The sequence below is a fragment of the Theileria orientalis genome, chromosome 1 (genome assembly GCF_000740895.1).
Source record: "Theileria orientalis strain Shintoku DNA, chromosome 1, complete genome".
Taxonomy (NCBI): domain Eukaryota; phylum Apicomplexa; class Aconoidasida; order Piroplasmida; family Theileriidae; genus Theileria; species Theileria orientalis.
The window spans coordinates 743,592-767,271 of NC_025260.1; the positions used below are offsets into that span (position 1 = coordinate 743,592).

Genomic DNA, 23,680 nt, shown 5'->3' on the forward strand with positions numbered 1-23,680 from the left:
TCATCTTTTAATTTACTATTCAGTGTTATTGTCTTTCTTTCAGGGTTCTGTCTAATGATGCTAGTTCGTTAGATTGCCCAGTTTTTATATTGAAGATTCTTCGACCTTCCACTCCATTAACGAGTCAATCCGAACACCTTAACACTACCATTTTTATTTTGAAATACCCGTGGCCTTAATTTTAATTCATCTAGTGTTACACCATGAGAATCACATCAACGCTCTTACTTTTATTCATTCATTCGGCCGTCGCCATGAAGAATGTTGTAAGTTTTTGCGCGCCATCCCGGTTTAACCACTCATTTTAGAACAACAAGTGTCCCTTGCGTTCAATAAACAGCACTTGTAATACGTGTGTCCAGACGGTGAAGAATCTATCGAACTCTCTGTTGTCTTTACACAACAACACGGTGCATAAATTAGAAGTAAGTTGGACTCGCGTTGCTCACGATCTTGCAGTTGAAGAAAAATTTTGACTTCGGCAACAGTCTTTTGAACGTGCACCTGAAACAGTCAGAGGACTCGCTTCCTCCAGTTATGTATTCGAACGAGGGGACGCTGGACCCGACTGTTAAGCCCCGACTGCAGAGAAACTTCCTTGAGCTTAACGAGCTGACTTTGGACTATACGGTACGTGACCCCGTTCTCAATTCACTTCAGGTTAAACTAAACAACGACCTCTCCGCCACTTCCAACTTTGTAGTTGATCTTCCAAAGACATTGCAGGTTACACTGAGAGGTACTTATGATCAGTTAGCATGATTGGAAATTGATTTTCAGGCTTGAGTGGTGACTTGAAGGAGATTAGCGTTAATACTGAGGATCTGCTGAAGAGGCTTGATTTTGTTCTTAAATATCGCAATTCACTAATGGGAACATCATACAACTTCCGTTCAAGTACGTGCTATTACACATTTCATTTGTATAATACTTTATTATATTATATTATGAAGTCAGTTAACTATTTATTGATACTAGTAACGGCGCCCCTTTTGGTGCAATCACACTACTGTTTTAGGCGAAAAGACCGTCGAGTTGATACAAAGGTTTGAGAATTTGTATAAGTTGTTTGGAAAACACGTTAACGTTACCCCTAAGTTGGAAGTAGTGCTGGATAAAAACAACAAGTTGTCGTACAGGGGCTGCCTTGTGCTCAAGAGGGACAACCTGACCATTACGCCGATTTTACACTCAAATCCCAAGTAGGTCATTGTTTTAACCCTGCTTGGCCTTTATTTTAACTCTGGTTAACCTGGATTTTTAGGAAATGTGAGTTGGCGATGGAGGCTAAGCTGACTGACGAGGTGAAGGTGGGCATGTTTGTCAACCGTGACAAGAACGTGTACCTCAACTTGAGTTACGAGAGTCGTTGGGGGAAGCACTCCTGGCAGCAGTTCGCGCTCAGGTTCGTGCTCTCCGACGTCCTCAAGTCCTACGCGTACGTGCATAACGAAGTACAGCTTTAATTTATTAAATTAACGTTACACATCTTCCTGCTAAGCTCGGTAACTGGGCCTCCGATTTCCTGTTTGGGGGTCTGCATTACACGAGTATGTAGCTGAGAAAGGTGGCCGGGCGGCATTCGTGTTACCCAGTATTCTCCCTCACATATAACATGTTGTTGCACCTGAATACTGCTGTTTCAGCTCGAAACTTACCTGATTAGAATGTCGTTTCCCAGTTTACCCTTTAACACCCCGTTCTCCCACTCCTCGGGGTCCTGAAGTTGCAGGTTCATGTAACTATCGAACGATTTGAGGGTTCCTAAGGATGCGTTTGGTTAAATAAAAGGATTCTGAGCTCTTACCTTTGTATTCCATTCCCCATTTGAGTTTAACGACCACGGCTTTGCCGGCGAGACTTGTTAGGAACGGTTTCGGGTTCAATGGAGCCCCGGCCTGAAAAAACAGTCGTTAATAAACAAAAACAAATATATTTTGCACTTACCGTTTTGGATTCCACCATCTTTATCAATATTTAACAATAAAATACATATAATTAAAATCTCAATATAGGTCGAATAAAGAACAATATTCTACTTATTACAGTAATAAAATATACATACATAAGTCACAAATAGGATGTAGATAGTGTTTTTAATTTAAATTTATCAAGTAAAGTTATTTCATTTATCCCCCAGACTATGTATATGAATAAGCTTGATGGTTCACTATAGTTTTGTCATATTAAAATTCGTCTTCTACAATGTCGGACTCCTGCGCGGATAATGAAATTAAATATAGCAGTCCCAAACAGTTTGTCGACTTGCCAAAAAAGTATCTTTATCGCCAGCGCGCAGTAAGTTCACACATCGCAACTAACATTAGTTTAACGTTTAGCACTGCAACCCTCTATCGGACAGTTTTATACAATACCCTGCTAATCCACAGTATGTTAATTGGTTCAAAAGATACCCTGACGACTGTGAATCGGATGGACCATTTGAGCTGAACAGTAAGTAAACAAATATTAATAATTAACACACAGCGTCGGAATTTCCGGAAGAATACACCGTTCCAATAGGTATGTGTAAGTGTAAACTGAGAATTTGCTCTCAGACTATGGAAAAGCGCCCAAAGTGACCATGTTGGACGTTGGATGCGGATACGGGGGTCTGTTAGTGTATTTGTCAGAGCTCTATCCGGAAAAACTGGCACTAGGAATGGAAATAAGAGACAAAGTAACGAACTACGTGGGAAAGAGGATTGTATCCCTGAGGCAACAGAAGCCTGGGCACGTAAGAACGGAGTCCGTTAATGATTTATAGTACCTGAACATATCGGTGGTGAGAACGAACTCGATGAAGTTCCTGCCAAACTACATAGGGAAAAGCCAGGTTAGTGAAAAGGTGAATGAAATCACTGTTAGCTGGAGAAGATGTTCTTCTGCTTCCCAGACCCGCACTTCAAAAGGTCGAACTGGCGAAGGAGAATAATAAACTACTCGCTGCTAAGCCTGTACGCATACGTGCTGAAAAAGGGCGGAAGGCTTTACCTAGGTGTGTCAGTAAATTTAAATTTATTCTTAGTTACCGATGTGTATGATCTGTATACATGGATGGAGAACGCGCTGGAAGAACACCCATTGTTCGAATCACTGCCCAGTTCAGAAAAGGTAATCACAGATACAACTACACTAGTTGCTGGATGTTATTTTAACTATACAAACAATATAATTATGTCCAACGACAATTTAAATAAACTATATTCAAATAATTTAAAAAAGTTAGCCGGATAATGTAAAAATATATATACAGGAAAAGGATGAATGTTACATAAACTTTGATAAAGAAACTGAGGAAGGGAAGAAGAACTCGAGTAACCAAGTTACAATATACAAAGAAGTGTACTATAGAAAATGAAAAAACATCGCAGAGATCATGAAAGTTAATGATCTATTACACACAAGAACCACAAAGAATAAGTGAGAATATAATTGGGAGATTAAAGCTTAATCTAAAAGAAGATGAAAAGAGGTAAAAAAGGAATGTGAATTTGGAGTAGATGGTTTAAGAAAACACTTTTAAATTTTTACACATTTATGAGGGACTTTGGAAATTATGAGAGATCTTTAAAAAATATGGCTAAGTTGAGATGATGACCACATTGTCGGAATCTTCCAACGAAGATACGAAGTCGTGATCTGAAAATTGGGGTTTTAAGGCAAGATTTTAATAGGAATCTTCACTGTTACTCCCCACACATATTCTCCTCAGATTATTAGTATCTGTAAAAATGGATGTAAAACTTAGACACTTAATTCTCGTTTATTTGGGCTGTATAAACCTCGTTAAGTCAAATCCACTAACAACACTGTACCTGGATGTAGACGTAAGGGTGATACCGAGTGTGGCAGCACTAGGAGGGTCAGAAGAAGACGGCTACGCCTTCGAGGGCCCGGAATCGATGGAAGTTCACTCGACAGGAATGTTCGGAATCCCGATACCGAATGAACCCGTGGACGAAGAAGCGCTCTTCTTCACATACAACCACGACAAGCTGCACCTGCAAATGTACAAGGTGGACAACTGCACATATTATAGGCTCACTCCAAGAGTAGAGGGTTCGGTCAGAAGGATATTCAGAGGAATGTACAAGGTGTGGGAAAGTAAGGGAGTTGAGGAGTTCATGTACATGGTCTTCACTAAGCCAGTGAAGGGAGAAATGATTATCCACATGTTCGCGAAACAAGAAAATAGCTTCAGAAGGTACCTGTACAACACGTATACGAAGATATTCTACCACGTGCATAGCAGTAAGACGATTTATAAAACGGTTAAGTCAGATGCGTTTCCAGAGTACAGAGCTGATGCGACAGTAATAACGCACACCAATCTGATCCCAAGAGGGCCCTCGCACCCGTGGCCAGAAAGGCAAAAGTTGTTTATTGAAATACCAGAGCCACTGAAAGAGAGAGCAAGAAGAAGAGAAAAGGAACTTCAGGAAAAAGTACTGATGACGTCCACTTCGAAACCAGAAGAGTCACAAGCTGGGATTCAAGACGCAAAAGAACAAGAGTCACAAGGTGGAAGTCAAGAGGCAAAAGAACAAGACTCACAAGCAGGGAGTCAAGAGGCAACGGAAAAAAACCCGGAAGAACAGCCAAGCTCATACTATAAACCCGGAAATCCGGTATTTACGTATAATTCATTTGAGGAAATGCTCAAGAAAAACCCGTTTCCAACTGTTTACATTACAAAAGACGGAACTCAGCATTACGATAATAAAAACCTTGGTTCGGAGGAAGTAGAGGTAATACGATTCATGCACGACCCAGTTTTGGTGGAGCTGGTAGCAGAAGAAAAGATGAGGGCGAAGTACGAACAACTCATGAAAAAAAAAGAAATGCTCAAAAGGGACACTAGAAAAGGAATACCCAGGAAGTTGGTAACAAATAACAATACGCCAGAAGAAGGTAACGATGAAGATACTTCAAGAGAAGGGAGACTTTTTACAGACGATGAACGAGTAGAGCAGAGTCAAAGTCAGGAAGAAAAGAACGAGAAAGAGGAAAAGAAAGAAGGAAAAGGAAAAGGTAAGGGTAGGAGTAAGAGTAAGTCCCAGGGGAAGGGACACGGAAATAAAAAGTCAGGCGATGACGATAAACCAGACGAGGGACAAGGACAAGGAGGGGCCTCAGCAGGGGGTAGCGGAAGAAGCCAAGCAAGTGGCCACACCAGAGGACACAGCAGTGGACACAGCAGTGGACACAGCAGCGGAACAGGGAGTAGGCATTCAGAAAGGTCAGGAGAGTCGAGTCGCGATAAGGACAAGCACCTCAGAGAGGACGAAGGAAGCCACGGAAAGCATCACCAAAGGGGAGCAATGATCACACAGACATCACTAGAAGTGTTGAACAGGCCGAGAATAATAGGACCAGGTAACGACAAAAAATGAAATGATACCTTAGGAGGCAAGGAAAACCCCGAATATCACCGAACAAACTACGGAAATAGACGATTTGCGGCAATGTATCAGCCAGAATCGGAATACCCGAATTACTTAGAAGACCAGCATCTTTTGAGAAACTACCCGCAAAGCCAAAACTTGGAGGACTGCGCAGAGGATGTGGACTGCCACTTGGATGCCTCAGACAATGATCATAGAAGAAGTTCATCCAGAAGGAAGCGCTCGACCAAAGAAGACCGGAGAGTGCCCGATCAAGCGAAGGAAGCGACGGAGAGGGCGACCGAAAACACTGAACCTCCAGCAGTGGAGCCGCAAAGGGAAGCAGGACAGTTTGAAGGCAGAACGCAAGACACTGACTACCTGGCTGAGCCCGAGCTTTCAATCATAAATGAAATTGAGAAGTTCATAAGGCCCGAATGGGACCAGCGGGAATCGAACAATGGATACCAGCGAGTGCGCGGGGCAGAAATCCCAGCCTCGTATAGCGTCGCGCAGCAGTCGGCGGGATGCGTAAAGGGGTACGGAGTGATTCCGGAGTCGCATCAGTTCTACCACCTGCAGCAGTCATACCAATCGCGCAAGATCTATCACTCGGAGGAGCCGCAGCAGCGGTACGTGGCGCAACAGTCTTACCAGACTCAGCAGTCGGATCAGTCGGTGCCCGAGGACCAGGAGGCCAGGGGAAGCCACGTCCTGTGCATACGAGGCCCGAAGAGCACGCAGCCGCTGGTGTTCCCCCCGAACGATCCCATATTCGAGCAGGGAGAGTCCCAGAGGGGCTCCGAGTTTGAACCGCACCTGGAGCCGTCCAACCACAGCTCGCCGCCCAAAAGGCTGCTCCTGTCCCAGAATGAGGAGCAGCAACTGGGAGGCTACCACGTAGGCGCAGTTCCAACGAGCTCAAGCGAAAACGACGGTGCTCCTGAGCCTGCTCTCGGAGCAGTGGCAGCGCCGATGGGTGTCGAGAGTTACGGTATGTCGGTGACGAATGAGACGCAGTCCATCTACCAAATGCAACGCTACAGTCCGGTGAGCTTAGGCGAGGGTGCCGCGGCGAATCAGGACTCGGAAAACAGGCTGCCTGCGCAGGAGCCGGGACCCAGTGCGCCAGCTCAGCAGGCAGAAGGGGGCGCGGCGGCCGTTCCAGAAAATAAGCCGCAAAAGGAGGTCAAGAAGAAGAGGCACGTGAGAAAGACGCGCGTGGTGCGCAAGACGATATACCCGGACACGTTTCTGCAGTACTACATCGCAGCCAACACGCACGGGTACATGGAGTGCGAGGACATGATTCCCAGTCTGCCGATCCTGCCGATCTTGCCTGAGCCCCAGGACGTCGTCGAGAGCTACACTGAGACCGAGAGCGACACTGACACGGCCGACGAGGGCGAAGTGCTCGACGAGTCGGGCCGTCCGATCACCGACCCGAGGTCGCCGAGGCCCACAAGAATCCGTTCACGTCGCAGCAGACGCCCCGAGCCTCCGAAACAGGAGGAATCCGCGTGCACAATATGTTAGTTGCGATCACAACGTTTAACGCCCACACACTCAACCTCTAGTTATAAATCTGTTCTGTTTACCTCACTTTACAGACTTAATGTTGTTTTACACACCTACGTGGATACGAGGCCTCAAAGAAGGCAACTATTTCCTCATTTACTTGTTTTTATTCACAAAATCATACGACTGCAAGATTGCACATCGTTTGTATAAACAGAAGGCGCATCTATATATACACATTGGCCTTAAAATAAATTGGATCTATTAATTGTATAATGGATTCAAGATCAAGAAAACCATTTATAACTCGTTCAGCCCTTAAAATTGAAATGTAAATGTTAAAAAGAAAGACATTGAAGAGTGTTTTGTCACAAATAATAAATAGAAGGAAGAATGAAGTTTAAAAGGATGGTATTTTTACAGGCTCAATTGTTTGAGATTCTAAAAACGGTTCTTTCCACAACCTATATGAGTTGAAGCGAATCTATGCAGATGAATACAATTATTACAGATGGCGTATACTGCTAGAATAGATCTTTAAATCTCAGTCCCCCATAGGTACTTGAATATTTTATTCAAAATACATTTTTTGTTAAAATTAACAGTGATCACAAAGATGAATACCACTTTCGTAACTCTCGGCGCCTTACTGCTGCTTAAGTTCGCCTGTACTTCAAACGAGAACGAGGATCTTGAGGAAGTCCGCGAGGCGGTAGATTCGATAAATTGCGAGGTACAGAGGTTCATTAGCATATTTGAAGACTATATTATTCAGCAGAACAATCCCAGGAAGAAGCTAAAAAGATCCAAGTCCGACCACGGCTCTGAAGGGAAGAAAGAGTACGCCCGTACACATTCGAGCATAGAATCACAGTTGAACCGTGAAGGACTAGAGCTTAACGTTGACGATCATGGACGGTTCGATTTTGTGCCCAAGAATGGAGTGGAATCTTCCAATAAGGCCAAAGATGAGCCACGTAAAAGCGAAGATTCCGGCGCGCAGGCCCAAAAAGGCCATCAATCCGATACACTTAAATCCACCAAAAAAAGGAGGCCAAGTGTACATTTTGAGAGAAAGTCGAGGTCTTTGACCAGAAGTGGAGCTCGCAGAAAGAGAGCCAAAGGCAGCGACAGCTCTTCCGAGGAGCCCATTCCAATTAAGTCCAGATACGTGGAGCATACATTCACAGAGCAAGACACTAACCAGGAGCCTAATCACGATGAGGACGACGATCTTGACGATGATCTGGACAATGAAATAGCCGAGCTAACTTCAAACCTATCTAACACGACCATCGACGATGAAGCGAAGTGCGCCAGAAGAAAGGTCAGAAGCAGCTCTGAGGACAGGTACAACAGGAGGGTGCACGGCCACTGTTGTGACAGTAGCGACGAGGAAACAAAGCAGTTCGAAAAAGACGAAAAAGATATTCTTTATAACAAGTTCAAGTCATTGTAAATTAGTTATTTTAAGCGTTCAGATAGCCTGAGCCAATTTAAATCTGGGCGTTTTCAGAATGTGCACGGTAGCAGTATTTGAAACAGCCCAAATTCCTAATATTATTAAAGATTCCAGTCAAATAACCCTGGAACACCTATAATAATGTTTAATTGTAAATGATAGCATGTTTAACTCTTGTGTTTGTGTATGTATTTTCCACCATTTTATAGTAGCCAAAAAACTGCTAAGCCCTTAATATTTAAAAAATCTAAATGACTTTGCATAATTTAATACATAACATCTACATATTTTACTTTAACGCTAAAAATTAAAGTTTAAAACATTTATTTTAAAACACTGTCATACATCACACACCCTATATTGTCGTAGATGTATTTCATCATTGTTGCTGTTGTCGTTTTAATTTTAAATTTACAAAATCAGGTCACTCAGGCGCCTCTGTACTCTATTTTCTGCGAGGAGGATGCACGTTTTACTTAAGCCTAGCAACGACGATGTCAAGAGCCTATATGTCGATCACAAATCTTTCTATGAGGGCGACTCTGGCCTGGATCTTTTTTGTATCGAGGACCAGACCATTGAGCCTCACCACACTGTGACTGTCAATCTCGGCATTCGCGTTTCCGCCTTCGAGACTCTCGAAAACGGTATGCTCGGCAAGTCGGTCGGATGGCTCCTCTTTCCCAGGAGCAGCATTTCTAAGACTCCGTTGCGGCTTTCCAACTCAGGTATGCATTGCCATGATCATCTTTTTCAGTTGGCGTCATTGACGCTCAATTCCGTGGCGAATTGCGTCTTTCTCTCGACAACATTAAGGACTTTCCCTATACCATAAAGAGGGGTGACCGTCTTGTTCAAATGGTTTCCTATGACGGCAAGGAGATTACCTTCAAGGTACTCTTTCTGATCCATCATTTTTTATTTTTAGGTTGTTGATGAGCTAGACGAGACTGTCCGTGGCAGCAAAGGCTTTGGTTCTACTGGCAGGTAGTACATCACTCACCACCTTGTTTACCGCCGATTAATTAAATTATAACTCGCATTGTGGCTGTTTTAAATAAAACAGCTTAATATAATCGTAATTTTACACTATTTCACTTACTTTTCCTCTGTTTTTCTATGTTTGTTTACACACTCATGAATGTGTTTACATGTGTACACTTTCAACATTAATAAGCTTTCAACAATGTTAATAAACTTTCAACACCATGTATACATTCGCAACAATGTTAATATATCGTCAACAACACGTATACATCATCAACATTAAATTTAAGTACATATGCGTTCAAGTGTCTGTTTTAATATATTCGCACGCATGAATATAAACACATATACACAAATACACGTTCATAAATCTGTATTCGCATATATACACAAATACACGTTCATAAATCTGTATTCGCATATATACACAAATACACGTTCATAAATGTGCATATATATTACAAGCTAGATCGCTTATTTCTTCTGTGCTCGCTTTCTGACGGTGACATGTTGCGCTTCTGTTTCTGTTCCTCGTCTTTTAAAATTCTTATGTACTTCAGCTTCAGTCTACAACTCCACTTACTTCCATACAAGTTTACCAGTAAATCCTATTCATATTTGTTATAGGGATATCACTTATCATAAATTCCAGTAGTAATACTTGTACCATAATTGCCATTTTGCTACTATAGTTAAGGCTATTTTCTATTACTGTAATTACTATGTTGCTAATATCCTAACGCTTAAATACCGGTACAATTGTGGCTAATTAACCAATGAACTCTTACACAATACCTGTATTTCGTTGTTGCCCAGCTTTGCGAACTCTGCTGCCTTAATCTCGTAGCTGCTTTCTATCTCGTTCTGCTTCTCGTTGACTATGTTTTCTATGTCCTCCTCCAGGTACGAGGAGTACTTTCTTATCAGCTGCAGCCACCTCGGTATCGAGTCGACCATCATGTCTTCTGAGCACGAGAGTACCACCTTGTCTACGTCGCTCCAGTCCGCGTGTCTGTGGCACTGGCACGTCTTCACTTCGCTCTTTCTGTAGATCGCGTACTCCTTCAGGTACTTCTTGTATACCAAGTCCATGTACTCATCTGTTTCCGAGTCGTCTTCTTCGCTATCGCTGTTCGATATCATTTCTGTGGTGATGTAACTGTTTATCATTGCTCCTTCCGCCGTGTTCGTACTTGTGTTTTCTGTGAACTTGTCTCCATCTGGTGACGTTTCCTTCCCCATGCTCATGTTTCCGAACGAGAAGTACTCGTCGACGTTGTTTTCGTACAGGTACTTGCTGTACAGCGAGGACAGACTCACGTACGTGTGGTGCTGGTACTCGTCTGAGTAGTCGTAGTGCTTCTCCAGCGCGAACCTGTACGGGCTCGTCATAAGTATCAGCGCCTGCCTTGGGAAGTGGTCGAAGTCTGCCAGCCATATGTAGAATATCTTCTTAAAGCTCGTGTCTATGTTCGGCGGCCTCACTGAGAACGACGTCACCATGATGAACGGGATGAACGACCTCAGCAGGTCCGTCGTTCCCGTTGCTGACAGCGACGGGTTAACCCACAGGCAGTTGAGGCACCTTTCGTTGTTCGACAATATTTCAATCAGACACCATGCCACCAGCTTACTTCTCTTCACGCTTCCCAGTTCCGTTTTCGCGGTATGCGGCAGTGTGTTAAGTGATATAAACAGTCCTATGTGTTTTCATTATCAAATGCCTTAGTTAATCATACACAAATACATATGTGTGCTGCTACTATATATACATACATATCAATACGTGTGTGCATACTTCTTCATATGACTGATACATAAATACATACACACGTACATATCAAAATGCATAAATATCTAAGCTCAGTAGTCTACTCATTTTACGCAGTTACACAGTCAAACACACAAATTTACCTGTAAAATCCTCGTCGTTCAGGTCCTTCTTGATGTCCTGGAGGTACTTAAGAAAGTTTGTGTGCGGCTCGAAGAGCAGGAAGGGCGACCTAAAGTTCCTCAGCTCCGTGCACGAGTTGTACTCCGTCTCAAAGAACGACCTCGACCTCAGTATCTGCTCCACTATGTGTCGCCGCTGCCTCGATATGAAGTGGTAGGACGGGTACGACGTGCTTCCGTAGTACCTCGGCGTCCTCCTGCTCGCCGGACTCGCGGCGCCTTCTGCATCGATGGGCAGCCTTCTCACCTTCACCACCAGCCCGTGCCTCGCGAAAAAGGACGCGCACGTGGTCGTCAGCTTATTTTCCAGGTGGTACGCTATGTCGTCCCTGATCGTCTCCGTCTTCTTGTAGTAGTTCATGTTTATGTTGAACTGCTTGCTGCTCTTGCTCGACGTGTTTGCGCTATTCGGCGTGCTCTGTTCCGACGGGCTTGCGCTCTTGCTCGTTTTACTCCTTGATCCGACGCTCGTTTGCCTCGTCCTCAGTCTATTGAACAACTTCCTCTTCCTGTTCTCTGGCCCGAACAGCAGGTTAAAGAAGTACATTCTTTCGTACCCTATGTACTCATCCTCTGGAATATCCAGGTACGCCCATGCTGCATTTGTGAAGTCTCTGATTCCGTTTTCGAAACTGTTTTCGATGCTCTTCATAAGTTTTTTTTTATGTGCATCTGGGATTGCGCTTTGTTCTGTGGGTTTTGTTATCTTTTGTTGCGATGTTTCACTGTTTTCGGATGCTGCACCTTCTGTGGCTTGTGTTTTGCTAGCTGTGTGTTTGTGTTTGGGCGATTTGGTTGCCGATTTCGCTTTAGATCCATCTCGTGTGTCTGGCCCTGTAAGTTGGCTTAACGAGGTGCAAATAAACGACGTCAGATGGTTAGACGAGCCCTTGCTAATCAGAATTTGATTAGTCATTTGAACCAATCCACTATTAGAATGTATAATTAAAATCCGTGAAGATTCAGTTGATTCATTCAAATCTTTATATTAACCTATTTATTTCCGAGAATCCCAAATTCTAAAGATTGTATCTCAGTCAATAAATTAAGTCTATCTGATCTATGTTAGACTTCATGTATTTTGCCAAATCTTAATGCTTTTATTTACAAATGTGTAACTAGTATGTTCTTTTATTATGTGATTTAAGAAATTAACACAACGATGACAATGATATCACCTTAAAAACCAGTATTAAATACTGTTTCGAGCAATAAATCTTAGTTTCGAGTTAGTTTGCTCTGTAAATATTGACTCAGAATTCTGAAACCAATACTAACAACTAATATTATACAAGTTTTATGAATTATAGCCAACTCACAAATAATTTAAAATTCAAAATTACGACGTTGTGTAATAAAATATTAAAATATTATGATTCAAAATTGCCTTGAGTGTATTTGGAATCTTGAAACCCAACAAGAGAACGTGGCATACGATTGGGGCTTGTTTTTGCTTTGAATAGTCCATACTACCATTTAAAATTTATTGTACATGTTTACTTTCCCATTTTTCCCAGGAATAGCATGAACACTGAGAATATTGGCACCACCAGCAGTGTCGCTGAGCACACAAAGTCTATCATCAGTCTTTTGTGGCCCGTGATTTTGTTTGTTTTTGACCTTATGTTGATCATTGTTCCCATACACAGGCCTGCTATGCAGCTCAGCAGGTGTGCTGACACTACTATTGAGCTTCCCTTTCCGATTGTCTTCAGGAAGAACAGGCAGATGTAGCTCACGATTACGTTGGTTACGTTGTGGAACTCTCTGTGTATCAGGTACGGGAAGAGGAAGAACCTGCTGAGCAGTGCTCCTGCCACTCCCCAGTCTCCTGCGAACCCGCTCGCCTGCATCGTCGACGGCGTCAGCCAGCACACTCCTATCATTCCGTATGCTGAGCTCGTCAGGTACACCAGCACCGTCACTATGATTCCGTTTAATTTTTCGAAGACTGCGCTGAATCTCAGGTGCATCATTGTACTAACAATGAGGTGTGCGAACGAGTTGTGGAAGAACGTCGACGTTATTACTCTGTGCACATCCATCTTATCCTTCAACAGGTTACCACTAAACGCTCCGAACTTGATGCTTTCAACCTCAATATCTAAATTATTCTTTTAGTGGCTTCTTTTATTATTGTATAACATAACTAATTGCCTAGTGTGCAATTATTATTTACACTACTTAATAAGTCAATTGTTACCTATGACCGTCGTGAATCTCCTATATATCAGCACTCTGAATAGCAAAAGGAACCACTGTAGCACTATAATCAGGTTTGTGAAGTTGGTTATGTGGAACAGCGGGAACACGTTCATGAAAAAGTCAAAAAACCTCGTCCATATTCCCTTGACTGTGTTTATTGAGAATTTTCTGAACAGCCCAGATCTTCTCGTCTCTATTTGGTTTACTAAAAATACAAAATAGTCTGATATTCCTTGGTGTGTGAACCTTCGTGACGCTTCCTTTTTTATTTCTTGCGGCCTCGGGGAGTCTACAATACTGTGTCTAAAGTCAAAGAAGAAGCGCCTACTGTTTGAGTTTTTCAGGGGTCTCACAAACTCCATATAGTCGACCATGCGCTGCGATGTGCTCTTCCTCATCGGGGGCGTTGGATGGTCAAAATTAAGTGGCGCGTGCCTCGTCGTTTTACACACTGGACACAGTTCGTACGTTTCTTTTAAATTTTCGAGATCGGCCGCCTTCAGGTCTACGTTGTACAGGCTGTTAACCAAATTTATCGTTTTACTGCTGTTGTTTTCGCTCAGCTTCTTCAGGTGCGTCACACAAATCTCCATATTTTTGTCAAACTCCCTCGTAAATTTACTATGTCGGCTCACAAGCTTTTCAAACATGTTTCCAAGGTCATCTGAGTCACTCATGTCAATTATTGACACTGAGTTTTGTAGAGTATGTTCCACTGAACCCATTTGATAAGCAACGATGATTTGAGAGATCAGCTCCAAAAGTTAAAAAAAGAAATATCTATATCAAATTTTAGAATTCTAAGGACTCCCATTCTTTTATACACTAATAAATACAAATGAATAAATATAAATGTTTGTAGTTATGTTGTGTATTCGTTACCAGTATGTATCATCGCTAACAAATTTATCAATCTCTTTATTTTAATTCTAAATTGGAATTAATATGATTATTTTAAATTTGTTTGTTATATTCATTAGATTTTTACCTTTTTCTTCTTCAACCTGTATATTATAAACACACGCTCTTAATCTTCATTTAAAATTTAAGAATTGAATTATTAACTTTTTTAATACACACATTACTATTTTAAATTATTTCAATTTAGAGGATGTCGAATGGAGATTATTTAGTTGATAAAATTAAAGTTTATTATAAAATAGTCACACCTGAGTTTCCAAAATCAGCATCTGAATCAGCTTGTACACATTCCTCTTATGATTCTCAAGGTTTGCATTATGAGGACCGGGATTCTTCAAATTCTGATTTTATGTGTACACTGGTTGATTGTAAAAATTCTCTTTCTGTTTATGACGTTTTGGTTAATCTTAGCCATGTCTTATGTCACTCTGAATCAGTTATGTTCACCAAGGTTCTTGTTCCATTGGATTCCTTATTCCCTTATCCTGTCAATTTGGACTCTTTGATGAAAGAATCTAACGTGACTCGTAGTAATTATTCCAAAAGTTACCTAGGACGGTCTGGTACGAGGCCAAACATATTCGATGAACATAATAACGAAGTAAATCGCAACAACCCGAGTGTGGAATCAACTACAAGGGGCTTTAACATTTCAAACATTTCCAAAAATTTTAAAATTGACACTCTGATGTCTAGATTTAGTTCACTTAGGAGTGCAGAAGAAAGGAAACACACTCATTTGGTATGGGTTTATGCCAATTTAGATGAACCCATTCGCGTTATTGACAATAAAATATACATAAAGGTCTATTTATCTAATAAATCGTACAAGCGTTCAAATGATACTTACACAAACATAGCTGATTTTATCAGTACAACCACTAAATATGATAGTGTCATTGATACATCATTCGCCGCTCCTATAACTGAAGCTAAAACTAAAGTTGCAATCGATGAGCCATTATTACCTTCAGGTTTGTTTTTACACATTTAATTTTCTTAGACAGGGATGAGATTAATGAAATGATTGACAAGTGGTCTCTTACTTCTGATGGTAAATTAAAGGACATTCGTTCTCTCTTATCAACATTGCAAAATGTATTTTTTTTATTACTGTTGTTACAATAACTACTTTTATCAGTGTTGTTACAATAACTACTGCTATTAGTGTTGCTACTATTACTACTGCTATTACTTTCATTACTATTATTGATCTATAGGCATTAGTCACTCATTTACTATTAACTTCCCACCCTAACTATTATATTCAGGTACTGTTAGAGGATGTTGGATGGGAGCCCATGCCACTCAGTTTGCTCGTTGGCGATAAGGACTCGATTAAAAAATACTACAAGTTAGTTTTACGTATTCCTCGTGTATGGTATTTACACCTACTTAGATCCAGTCTTACACACTCATTGCGTAGAAAGGCTCTACTCACTTTTCATCCGGATAAAATCGGCTCTAAAGGTCCTAGGAATAGGTTTCTTTCAGAGCTCATAATACAAACTTTAATCAAGTCATGGAACGGTACAACCTAGCACCAGATTCTAATCTAATATCACCACGTTACACATATATTCGTTGCATATACGCGCAAACATGTGCGTACAGGCAATCGTATACACAACATACATGTCCGTTAGGTATAACAGTGGCATATACGTTTAACGGTAGTGTTTATTTGTGTTCCAATTACTCCTTGTCTGCCCATGAGTCGCCTATTGAGCCCATTGCCTCCACCGGCACCTTTTTCAGATACTTCTCCCCCGACTTCACCATCGTGTCGATGAGCATGTCGAGCGCCTTCTGCGCGTTCCTTTCCGGCACCTCGAGTATTATTTCGTCGTGGATGCATATTATTATCTTCGCGTCCAGCGGCTTCACCAGGTCCACCAGCCGCGCCATCGTCTCCTTCGTTATGTCCGCCGACGTGCCCTGGACCGGGTAGTTGAGTGAGCGCGTGAACGAGAACGAGTCGAAGACCGAGAGCCTGTTTCCCAGCGTCCTCACCATCGTCGGCTTGCTGTTCTTCACCGAGTTGTGCCAGTTAAGGATGCCCTTGAAGTTGTTGAAGAAGGACGTGTATATCTCCTTCGACTCCTGCTGCGACAGCTTCACCTTGTAGCCCGTCTCTGCGTACATCCTCAGCCCGTTCACTGACATTCCGAAGATCAGTCCAAAGTTAACTGCCTTCGCCAGCTGCCTCTCCTCCTTCGTCACCTCCTCGATGCTCTTGCTCTTCAGTATGCTTGCTGTCAGCGAGTGCAGGTCCACGTGCTCCTGGTACGCCTGTATCATCTTCGCGTCATTTGCTATCTCCGCCGCTATTCTCAACTCGATTTGCGAGAAGTCCGCTATCACGAACTTGTTCCCCTTGGAGGCCACGAAGCACTCTCTGAACTTCTTCTCCCTCGGCACCTGCTGCAGGTTCGGCCCGTCGCAGCTGAACCTGCCGCTTTCCGCGCCCAGCTGATTATAGTTTGGGTATATTCGATCTGCAATTTTGTATTAGTGTGTTGGTATAATTGTTATTTTTGTGGTAGTGGTAATGGTAATAATAATGGTAATAATAATGGTAATGGTAATGGTAATAATAATGGTAATAATAATGGTAATGGTAATGGTAAAGGTTTTGCTTTTGGCGATACTAATATCAATAATAATGCTATTGGCAGTATTGCCAACAATAACAATAGTTTCACTACTTTCAATGACAGCAGTCACACACACACAACTAACAAGAACTTACTTGTTTGCTCGTTGATGTGGTTCGGCAGCTTCTGCGTGAACGCCGTCAGCGCCTTGTTCGCCTTGCGGTACTCGCGCAGCGTCGCTATGATCGGGTTCGAGGCGTTCCTTATCAGCGTCGCCTCGCTCGTGTCGCTTATCAGCTTCCTCCTGCTCTTGTCCATGATGCGCAGCTCCTGCAGCTTCTCGAGCAGCTGCTTCTGCGAGTTCAGGTTAATGTCCTCCTCCTCGAGCTGCTGGTGCATCTTGTCCGATATTTGCGTGTGTTCCTCCATCAGCTCATTCTGCAGCGCCTCCAGCTTCCTCTTGTCCACCTCGATTCCGTTCAACTCCATGTCCGAGGTCGCCAGGATGCACTTGTTTTCCACCTCCGCTATGTCCGAGAGCTTGTTGATCTTAAGCAGGTGCTCCAGAATCACGTACAGCGGCAGCAGCACGAACGCGTCTCTCGCTGAGTAGAGCAGCTGCTCCTCGAAGAGCTGCAGCGTCGACCAGTCTGAGTACTGCTGCGTCTTGTCGAGCACGATGTTCAGGTACCTTTCTGACACGTGCGTCAGCTTACAGCTTATGTATCTGCTCGCCACCAGTATCTTGCTCGCTATCATCGTGTCGAAGATCTTTCCTCCGAACTCGAATCCGTACACTCTCAGGAAGTTAATGTCGAACTTTCCGTTGTGGAACACCTTCGTGACCTCTGCGCTTTTAAATATGTCTTTCAGCCAATTGCACCTCAGCATCACGTGTTCATCGTCCACCTCTTGTGACGCCCCAATGTTTACTGTACTTTGTTCAAGGCCCGTGTTGGCGGTCGTATCAGCGTTGGAATTAGAACTAGCACCATCAATGCCTGTGTCATTTGTATAAGTACCCGTGGCACTAACCGTACCATCAGCACCCATGGCTGTATCAGCACTAGAAGCATCTGTACCAGGGCCACTCGCTACTGTGTTGTTTCTTATTTTAAAGAGGTCAAGTATCACTGTTGGTTGATTCGGCGATGATATCTGTATCAGCCTTATCTTATTGTTGTTGTAGTCCAGCCCCGTCGTCTCTATGTCAACTCCCACCAACTTAACCCTTCTAAAAAGCGGCTCCATTGACTCCAACTTCTTCCAATCATCCACATATATCACTCCATCCATCAACAGTGGGTCGTAACTGGCACTGTAGTACACGTCTGTTTCCACTCCCAAATCCTCCTCTTCTTTGTGTTCTCGTAACTCGTTACCTAGTACCACTCCACCTTCCTTTTCCTCTCCTTTCAATACCAACTTCCTTTCTTGATTCCTTTCCTCACTTGTTACTCTTTTCTGATCCTTCTCTGGGTATAGTGACTTTGGTAACTTCGTCAGGTACTTAAGCTTAAACTGTTCCACTTCCGTGCTCGCCATTACTCTTTGGTGTTCCTTTCTCATCAGGGACTCACTCGTACTGATTCCAAATGGATACACTTCCTCGCCGGGAGCCCCTTCCTTCATCCCATCTACTTCAGTTCCTTCATATTGCCCTCCGTAGTCTGATGGTGATGCCGATGCTTCGGTTGGTGTAGTCACTCCTGATGGCGCGTCCCCTACTCCCAATCCTGACGTTCCACCTGTTATTATTGCTGACTTTGGTATGATTGCTTTTATGTTTTCGTAGATCGTGTCCTTCTTCAATCCTTTTCCTGCTGTTTTAACCAACTCTCCCAGTCCATTCTTCTTTACAAATTCCCTCATTTCCTTTATGCTGCTGTTTTTATTTATTGTTATTCCTCTCATCCTCAGGCAGTCTCCCAGCTCTTCTCCATCAGCTGTCCCTTCCTTTATCCCTTTCCTTCCTCTCTTCTTCTTCCCATCTCCTTGTGGCTCATTAGCTTCATCAGTAACACTACTCACTCCATTAACAACATTGTTATTGTTATTGTTGTTGTTAAGGCTGTTAATATTGTTGTTGTTAAGGCTGCTATTGAGGCTGTTGGTATTACTACCAGCAGTATTGTCATTGTTATTTACGCTGTGGACCTTATTATCACTGCCTATCGTAGCATCACCACTGTTACTCAGCTTGTTGTCATCACCACTCAATTCCATTGCGGTTCCATTACCTGCATCAGCGCTAGTTCCGCTTGATGTACTATAGTTTGACTGTATAATTTTGTTTATCTGCTGACTCACTGGACTCAGGTTCAACAGGTCTATTCCAACCAATCCTATGTTATTCCTTTCCCTCTCTCTGTAATTGTTGTATGGTGATCCGCTACTTGATGTGCTGTTCATTGTTGTTGCCACAAACGGCCTATAACTGCTTGTTGCTTGCGATGCTGACCCTGCTGATGATGTAGTTGTGTATGTTGATGGTGACCCTGCTGATGCTGTCTGTGTGTACGTTGGTGAACCCGTTGCATTCATCCTCGGTGCACTCGTTCCTTTGTTAGATCCTGTTACTACGGTACCTACATTTGCACTGCTGCCGCTACTCGTATTGTTTGCTGGTACGGCGTTTAAGTTAGTTGGAAACTCCTTGTTTGGTGGTGAAGTTGCGCCTGGTCCCACTTTATAGTTACTCAGTATCACCTTGTCTCTGTACTCATAGTTTCCCTTGGCTCCTAGTTCACTCTTTGACTGCTCCTTACCGCCAGCTTTAGCCTTCGACACTTTACTCATACCACCTCCACTGCCGCCGTTCGTTATGTATTCATTCAAGTACTCCGTTACTTTAAACTCTTGTGCTGTCAGTGAGACTGGATCAAACTTGAAGTACACTCTGCCCAGCAGCCCTGCGAACCTGTTCTTCTTCACGTCAATGCACCTTGACTCATTCAGTATGTTTTGCAGTATTATTACGTTGTCTGCCTCCTGCGTGCTCTTCACTGACCCGAACACACTCGACAGGCCTAGTTGTATTCCATCTGCCTCCTTTCTCGGGTGCACCACCAGTGACAGGTGCACATTTTTATTCGTTACGAACCTTCTGAACTTTTCAATCGTTCTATTCTGCAACTCATACACGTCCTTCACGCTACTGTACCCGCTTCCTCCGTGACCTGACGTTGCTGACGGCGTTGAGTAGTTTGAGAGCATGAACTGCAGGTTATCGATGATGATGTGCTGCACGTCGTGCACGTACACTGCGTAGTCCATTGCGTCCAGAACAATGTCAATGTTCGTGCTTCCGTGGAACTTCAGGAACCTCAGCGGCAACTCGTTGAACTTATTCGCGTAGTAGTCGAACTCGTTTAAGTTGTTTTCAAGGTTCCTCCCTGATACATTATTTATTTGCTTGATTAAACAACTACGCATCTGCTCAGTTACTTATCTACCCATTTACGTCGGTTACTTAACTAGCCGTTACATCAATTACTTAACTATCCATTAAGGTATAACTGGTAACTGAATATATCGGTTACTTAACTATCCATTAAGGTATAACTGGTAACTGAATATATCGGTTACTTAACTATCCATTAAGGTATAACTGGTAACTGAATATATCGGTTACTTAACTATCCATTAAGGTATAACTGGTAACTGAATATATCGGTTATATATCATAAATTAGAGAATATGTCCATTCATATCTATCCATTTAAATACTGCGTGTACCTGAAAACTGCCTCAGCATCGTCTTCGCCAGCCTCACGTTGTTGATTTCAAAGGACCCCCAGAGCGTCGACACTCCCTGGAGGCAGTAGTCCAGGGACAGCTGCGACAGCAGCGTCGTCTTCCCTGAGCCTGTTGACCCTGTCCACACCGTCAACTCTCCTCTCCTGTGTCCCTTCAGCAGGTTAGACAGCCCTGGCATCGTTATGCTCTTGATTCCGCAGGTGCTTATTGGGTCACTAAGCTCGTTGTACACCAGCTGCCTGATGTCATTGAAACTCAGTATCTGCGAGTGGCTCAGCACTGTTGCGTTTTTGAAGTACGTTTCCATGTCCACGCTCCTGCTCAGCATCACTTCGTTTGCGTCCTTCATGCTCTTCGTTATAAACGCTCCCGTGGACCCTTCTGCTGCAGTGCCATCCGCACTGTTTCCACCTCCTGTACTGACCTGCCCCTTGCCCTTCACTCCCTTTTCAACTGCTGACTTCGTCTTTCCTTTACTTCCCTGTGTTTTATCTAACCCAGCTGCTCCCGTTGCCTGTGTCGTTGCTGGTGTGTTTATTGGATGCACTACTTTCACTCTCTGTATTCCCAGTTTGTTTGCGAAGTGCGATATGCTCGACTGTCCTGCTGCGTCAAAGTCCATCCACAGGTAAATTTGATTAAACTTTTCCAGCTTCGGCAGCAGCGCCAGCGGCAGCGAATTCGCTCCGTTTGGCAGTGACGCTGCTACTCTTCCTGTTTCCTGGAATATGCTCATTGCGTCGAACTCTCCTTCCGAGAGCACTATTGAGTCCTTCTCCAGCGCCTCCTTGATCAGGTGCCCTCCGAACATTCCCCAAGTTCCTCCTCGCGGCAGTATCTTCATCTTCCCCTTGTCGTATATGCTTCTTACTTTTATTCTGTTAACTATCAGCTTCTCCGACCCTGCCTGGTTGTAGTCAAACACTTCGGACCCGCTCTGGTCTTCTGACTGTCCAGTCATGTTCTCTATGTCTCCTCCGATGACGCTTGACCTTGTGTTTGGGCTCATCAGCCATGGAAACACTACGCACTTCTCCTGCTCCAGCTTTCCTGTCATTGACTTGAACTTAAATGTTCCTGCTCCCACGTGGTACTTTCTCAGCACTTGCGGCTTTATTCCTCTCGTCTTCGTCAGGTACTCGTACACTACTCTGTACTCCTGGTTATTGTACAGGTTATCTTCGAACTTGTTCACATCTTCTATTGTCACTTCTGGGTCCTTCGGCATTTTTTTCTGTCCGAATGGGCTACTGATCGGGTCTGACGCCAGGTCAAATGCTCCTGGCAGGTCACCCATGTGCGCCTTAAAATCGAACAGACTTCCTTTGTATCCGCATCTGTGGCAGTACGAATTCCCTAAATTGATTAATTAATTATTATTAATTATATGTCTGTGTGTATGTTATTATCAATTATAAAACTGTGTGTATGTTATATATATATGTTGTGTATGTTATTGTATATAAGTGTGTGTAATGCAATTAAAACCTGTTTAAAGTTCGTACCTGAATTTTTAAATATTTCATGCTTGAACAGGTTGTCCGACTTAAATCTGTGAGGTGGGCAGAATGGGCAGAACTTCAGCGTGTACTTAAGAGGCGACTCCGTGTACTCTATCTTCTTCCTGTTCAGGTACTCCACTATGTCCTCTCCCATGTTGCGATAATGACTCGACACGAACGTGTAAAAGTCCTCTCTGGGACCTGGTGACTGTGCATAACCCGGTCCGTAACTCGGCCCGTAACTCTGTGGGCCAACTGTATAACTCGACTGATACGTCGATCCGTAGTTTTGGCCTTGTGGCTCATAGGCTTTCAATATGCGATTCAATTTAATTTTACTCAAATTTTCCAACTCATTTATTTTACTTGTATTACTTAAACTGTCTTGTGCCTTTATATTATTTACAAATAAATAGTTGCGATTAAGTCTTTTCAATCTTGAGATTGCACAATACGGTTTCAATCTACTCAGTTTACTCATTTTATATCTTGAGTGTTTACCAAAACTTTCCAGTGGACTATCGACTATTTTACAAATATTACAAGAATTAACATTTTCTGTTTTAATTTTACTGAGAAATTGGGAATTTATTCTATCGGTTCTTATACATTCTGAGAACCTAGGTACTACACAGCTTATTAGTATTAATCTTGTCAAGAAGAAAAGAAAAGCAACCTTATACCTGCCTATTAGTCTTAAGATTCCACATGATCGGCTTATATAATCGTTTCTTTTACAAGCAGGCTCAGTATATATGTGATTTTTATGACATTTTGCTTCCATTAATCAACATTTGTTTTAACAAATATATATTATAAAAATGTGTTAATACAAATATCAAAGAAACAAGCTTCATTTGATTTATTTACAGGGCTATTGTACAAAATACACAACAAAGAAACTGCAATTTGTTTTGAAAGACATGAATAAACATGATTATTGGAATAATATATTAAAGTTGAAATGTGTAAGGAATCCAAAACCACTAGATTTTAATATGGTGGGATACAAATTAAAGTAGCTAACTAAAATGACAAATTGCTTTATTTCATATTGGACGGTATATACGTTAAAACTCTAATATCGTAATATCAATACATATTTGTACCAATGGGGTGTATAATTTGGATTCCATAATGATTGGGAACAAATTGGTTGATAATTGATTTATAAATTAATATTAAAAATTATCTTTATAATTTTCTGTTAATTAAAATACCAATATCATCAAATAATACTGTTTATATTATATCAATATTGTTTTATCCCTTTACACATACATTAATTTATCACAACCTACATACAAACTTATAGATTCCATTTATTTTATATAATAAATTAGGATTTTAAATAACATAAGACAATTGTTGTAATTAAATACTTGAATA

At 42.5% G+C, this 23,680-nt stretch overlaps 10 protein-coding genes across 10 annotated transcripts; 6 read left to right on the forward strand and 4 right to left on the reverse strand.

Moving 5' to 3' along the window:
- Positions 1-203: 203 nt before the first annotated feature.
- Positions 204-1,466, forward strand: TOT_010000337 (conserved hypothetical protein; the record flags this gene model as incomplete). Its single annotated transcript, XM_009690876.1, has 7 exons — positions 204-266; positions 309-425; positions 460-630; positions 661-739; positions 781-897; positions 1,019-1,202; positions 1,265-1,466. 7 exons carry the CDS (start codon positions 204-206, stop codon positions 1,464-1,466), a joined length of 933 nt encoding a protein of 310 aa, XP_009689171.1.
- A 121-nt stretch (positions 1,467-1,587) lies between these two features.
- TOT_010000338 (small nuclear ribonucleoprotein f) lies at positions 1,588-1,965 on the reverse strand (the record flags this gene model as incomplete). The annotated part of the gene is made up of 4 exons (XM_009690877.1): positions 1,588-1,627; positions 1,659-1,764; positions 1,808-1,898; positions 1,948-1,965. The coding sequence occupies 4 exons, from the start codon at positions 1,963-1,965 to the stop codon at positions 1,588-1,590; spliced, it is 255 nt and encodes an 84-aa protein (XP_009689172.1).
- A 240-nt stretch (positions 1,966-2,205) lies between these two features.
- TOT_010000339 (tRNA (guanine-n-(7))-methyltransferase) lies at positions 2,206-3,361 on the forward strand (the record flags this gene model as incomplete). Its single annotated transcript, XM_009690878.1, has 7 exons — positions 2,206-2,298; positions 2,340-2,454; positions 2,488-2,523; positions 2,559-2,737; positions 2,768-2,836; positions 2,869-3,114; positions 3,257-3,361. The coding sequence occupies 7 exons, from the start codon at positions 2,206-2,208 to the stop codon at positions 3,359-3,361; spliced, it is 843 nt and encodes a 280-aa protein (XP_009689173.1).
- Positions 3,362-3,734: 373 nt separating this feature from the next.
- On the forward strand, positions 3,735-7,438 carry TOT_010000340 (conserved hypothetical protein; the record flags this gene model as incomplete). The annotated part of the gene is made up of 4 exons (XM_009690879.1): positions 3,735-4,983; positions 5,092-5,379; positions 5,410-6,918; positions 7,344-7,438. The coding sequence occupies 4 exons, from the start codon at positions 3,735-3,737 to the stop codon at positions 7,436-7,438; spliced, it is 3,141 nt and encodes a 1,046-aa protein (XP_009689174.1).
- Positions 7,439-7,521: 83 nt separating this feature from the next.
- TOT_010000341 (conserved hypothetical protein) lies at positions 7,522-8,364 on the forward strand (the record flags this gene model as incomplete). Its single annotated transcript, XM_009690880.1, has 1 exon — positions 7,522-8,364. The coding sequence occupies one exon, from the start codon at positions 7,522-7,524 to the stop codon at positions 8,362-8,364; it is 843 nt and encodes a 280-aa protein (XP_009689175.1).
- Positions 8,365-8,830: 466 nt separating this feature from the next.
- TOT_010000342 (deoxyuridine 5'-triphosphate nucleotidohydrolase) lies at positions 8,831-9,358 on the forward strand (the record flags this gene model as incomplete). The annotated part of the gene is made up of 3 exons (XM_009690881.1): positions 8,831-9,095; positions 9,125-9,261; positions 9,296-9,358. 3 exons carry the CDS (start codon positions 8,831-8,833, stop codon positions 9,356-9,358), a joined length of 465 nt encoding a protein of 154 aa, XP_009689176.1.
- A 470-nt stretch (positions 9,359-9,828) lies between these two features.
- On the reverse strand, positions 9,829-12,223 carry TOT_010000343 (conserved hypothetical protein; the record flags this gene model as incomplete). The annotated part of the gene is made up of 3 exons (XM_009690882.1): positions 9,829-9,921; positions 10,129-11,054; positions 11,269-12,223. 3 exons carry the CDS (start codon positions 12,221-12,223, stop codon positions 9,829-9,831), a joined length of 1,974 nt encoding a protein of 657 aa, XP_009689177.1.
- Positions 12,224-12,803: 580 nt separating this feature from the next.
- On the reverse strand, positions 12,804-14,237 carry TOT_010000344 (uncharacterized protein; the record flags this gene model as incomplete). The annotated part of the gene is made up of 2 exons (XM_009690883.1): positions 12,804-13,411; positions 13,511-14,237. 2 exons carry the CDS (start codon positions 14,235-14,237, stop codon positions 12,804-12,806), a joined length of 1,335 nt encoding a protein of 444 aa, XP_009689178.1.
- Positions 14,238-14,623: 386 nt separating this feature from the next.
- On the forward strand, positions 14,624-15,936 carry TOT_010000345 (conserved hypothetical protein; the record flags this gene model as incomplete). The annotated part of the gene is made up of 4 exons (XM_009690884.1): positions 14,624-15,407; positions 15,437-15,505; positions 15,715-15,787; positions 15,864-15,936. 4 exons carry the CDS (start codon positions 14,624-14,626, stop codon positions 15,934-15,936), a joined length of 999 nt encoding a protein of 332 aa, XP_009689179.1.
- Positions 15,937-16,128: 192 nt separating this feature from the next.
- TOT_010000346 (DNA polymerase I) lies at positions 16,129-23,075 on the reverse strand (the record flags this gene model as incomplete). The annotated part of the gene is made up of 9 exons (XM_009690885.1): positions 16,129-16,931; positions 17,186-17,878; positions 18,113-18,388; positions 18,482-18,718; positions 18,779-19,039; positions 19,220-20,425; positions 20,769-22,145; positions 22,295-22,643; positions 22,698-23,075. 9 exons carry the CDS (start codon positions 23,073-23,075, stop codon positions 16,129-16,131), a joined length of 5,580 nt encoding a protein of 1,859 aa, XP_009689180.1.
- Between the last annotated feature and the right edge of the window lie 605 nt (positions 23,076-23,680).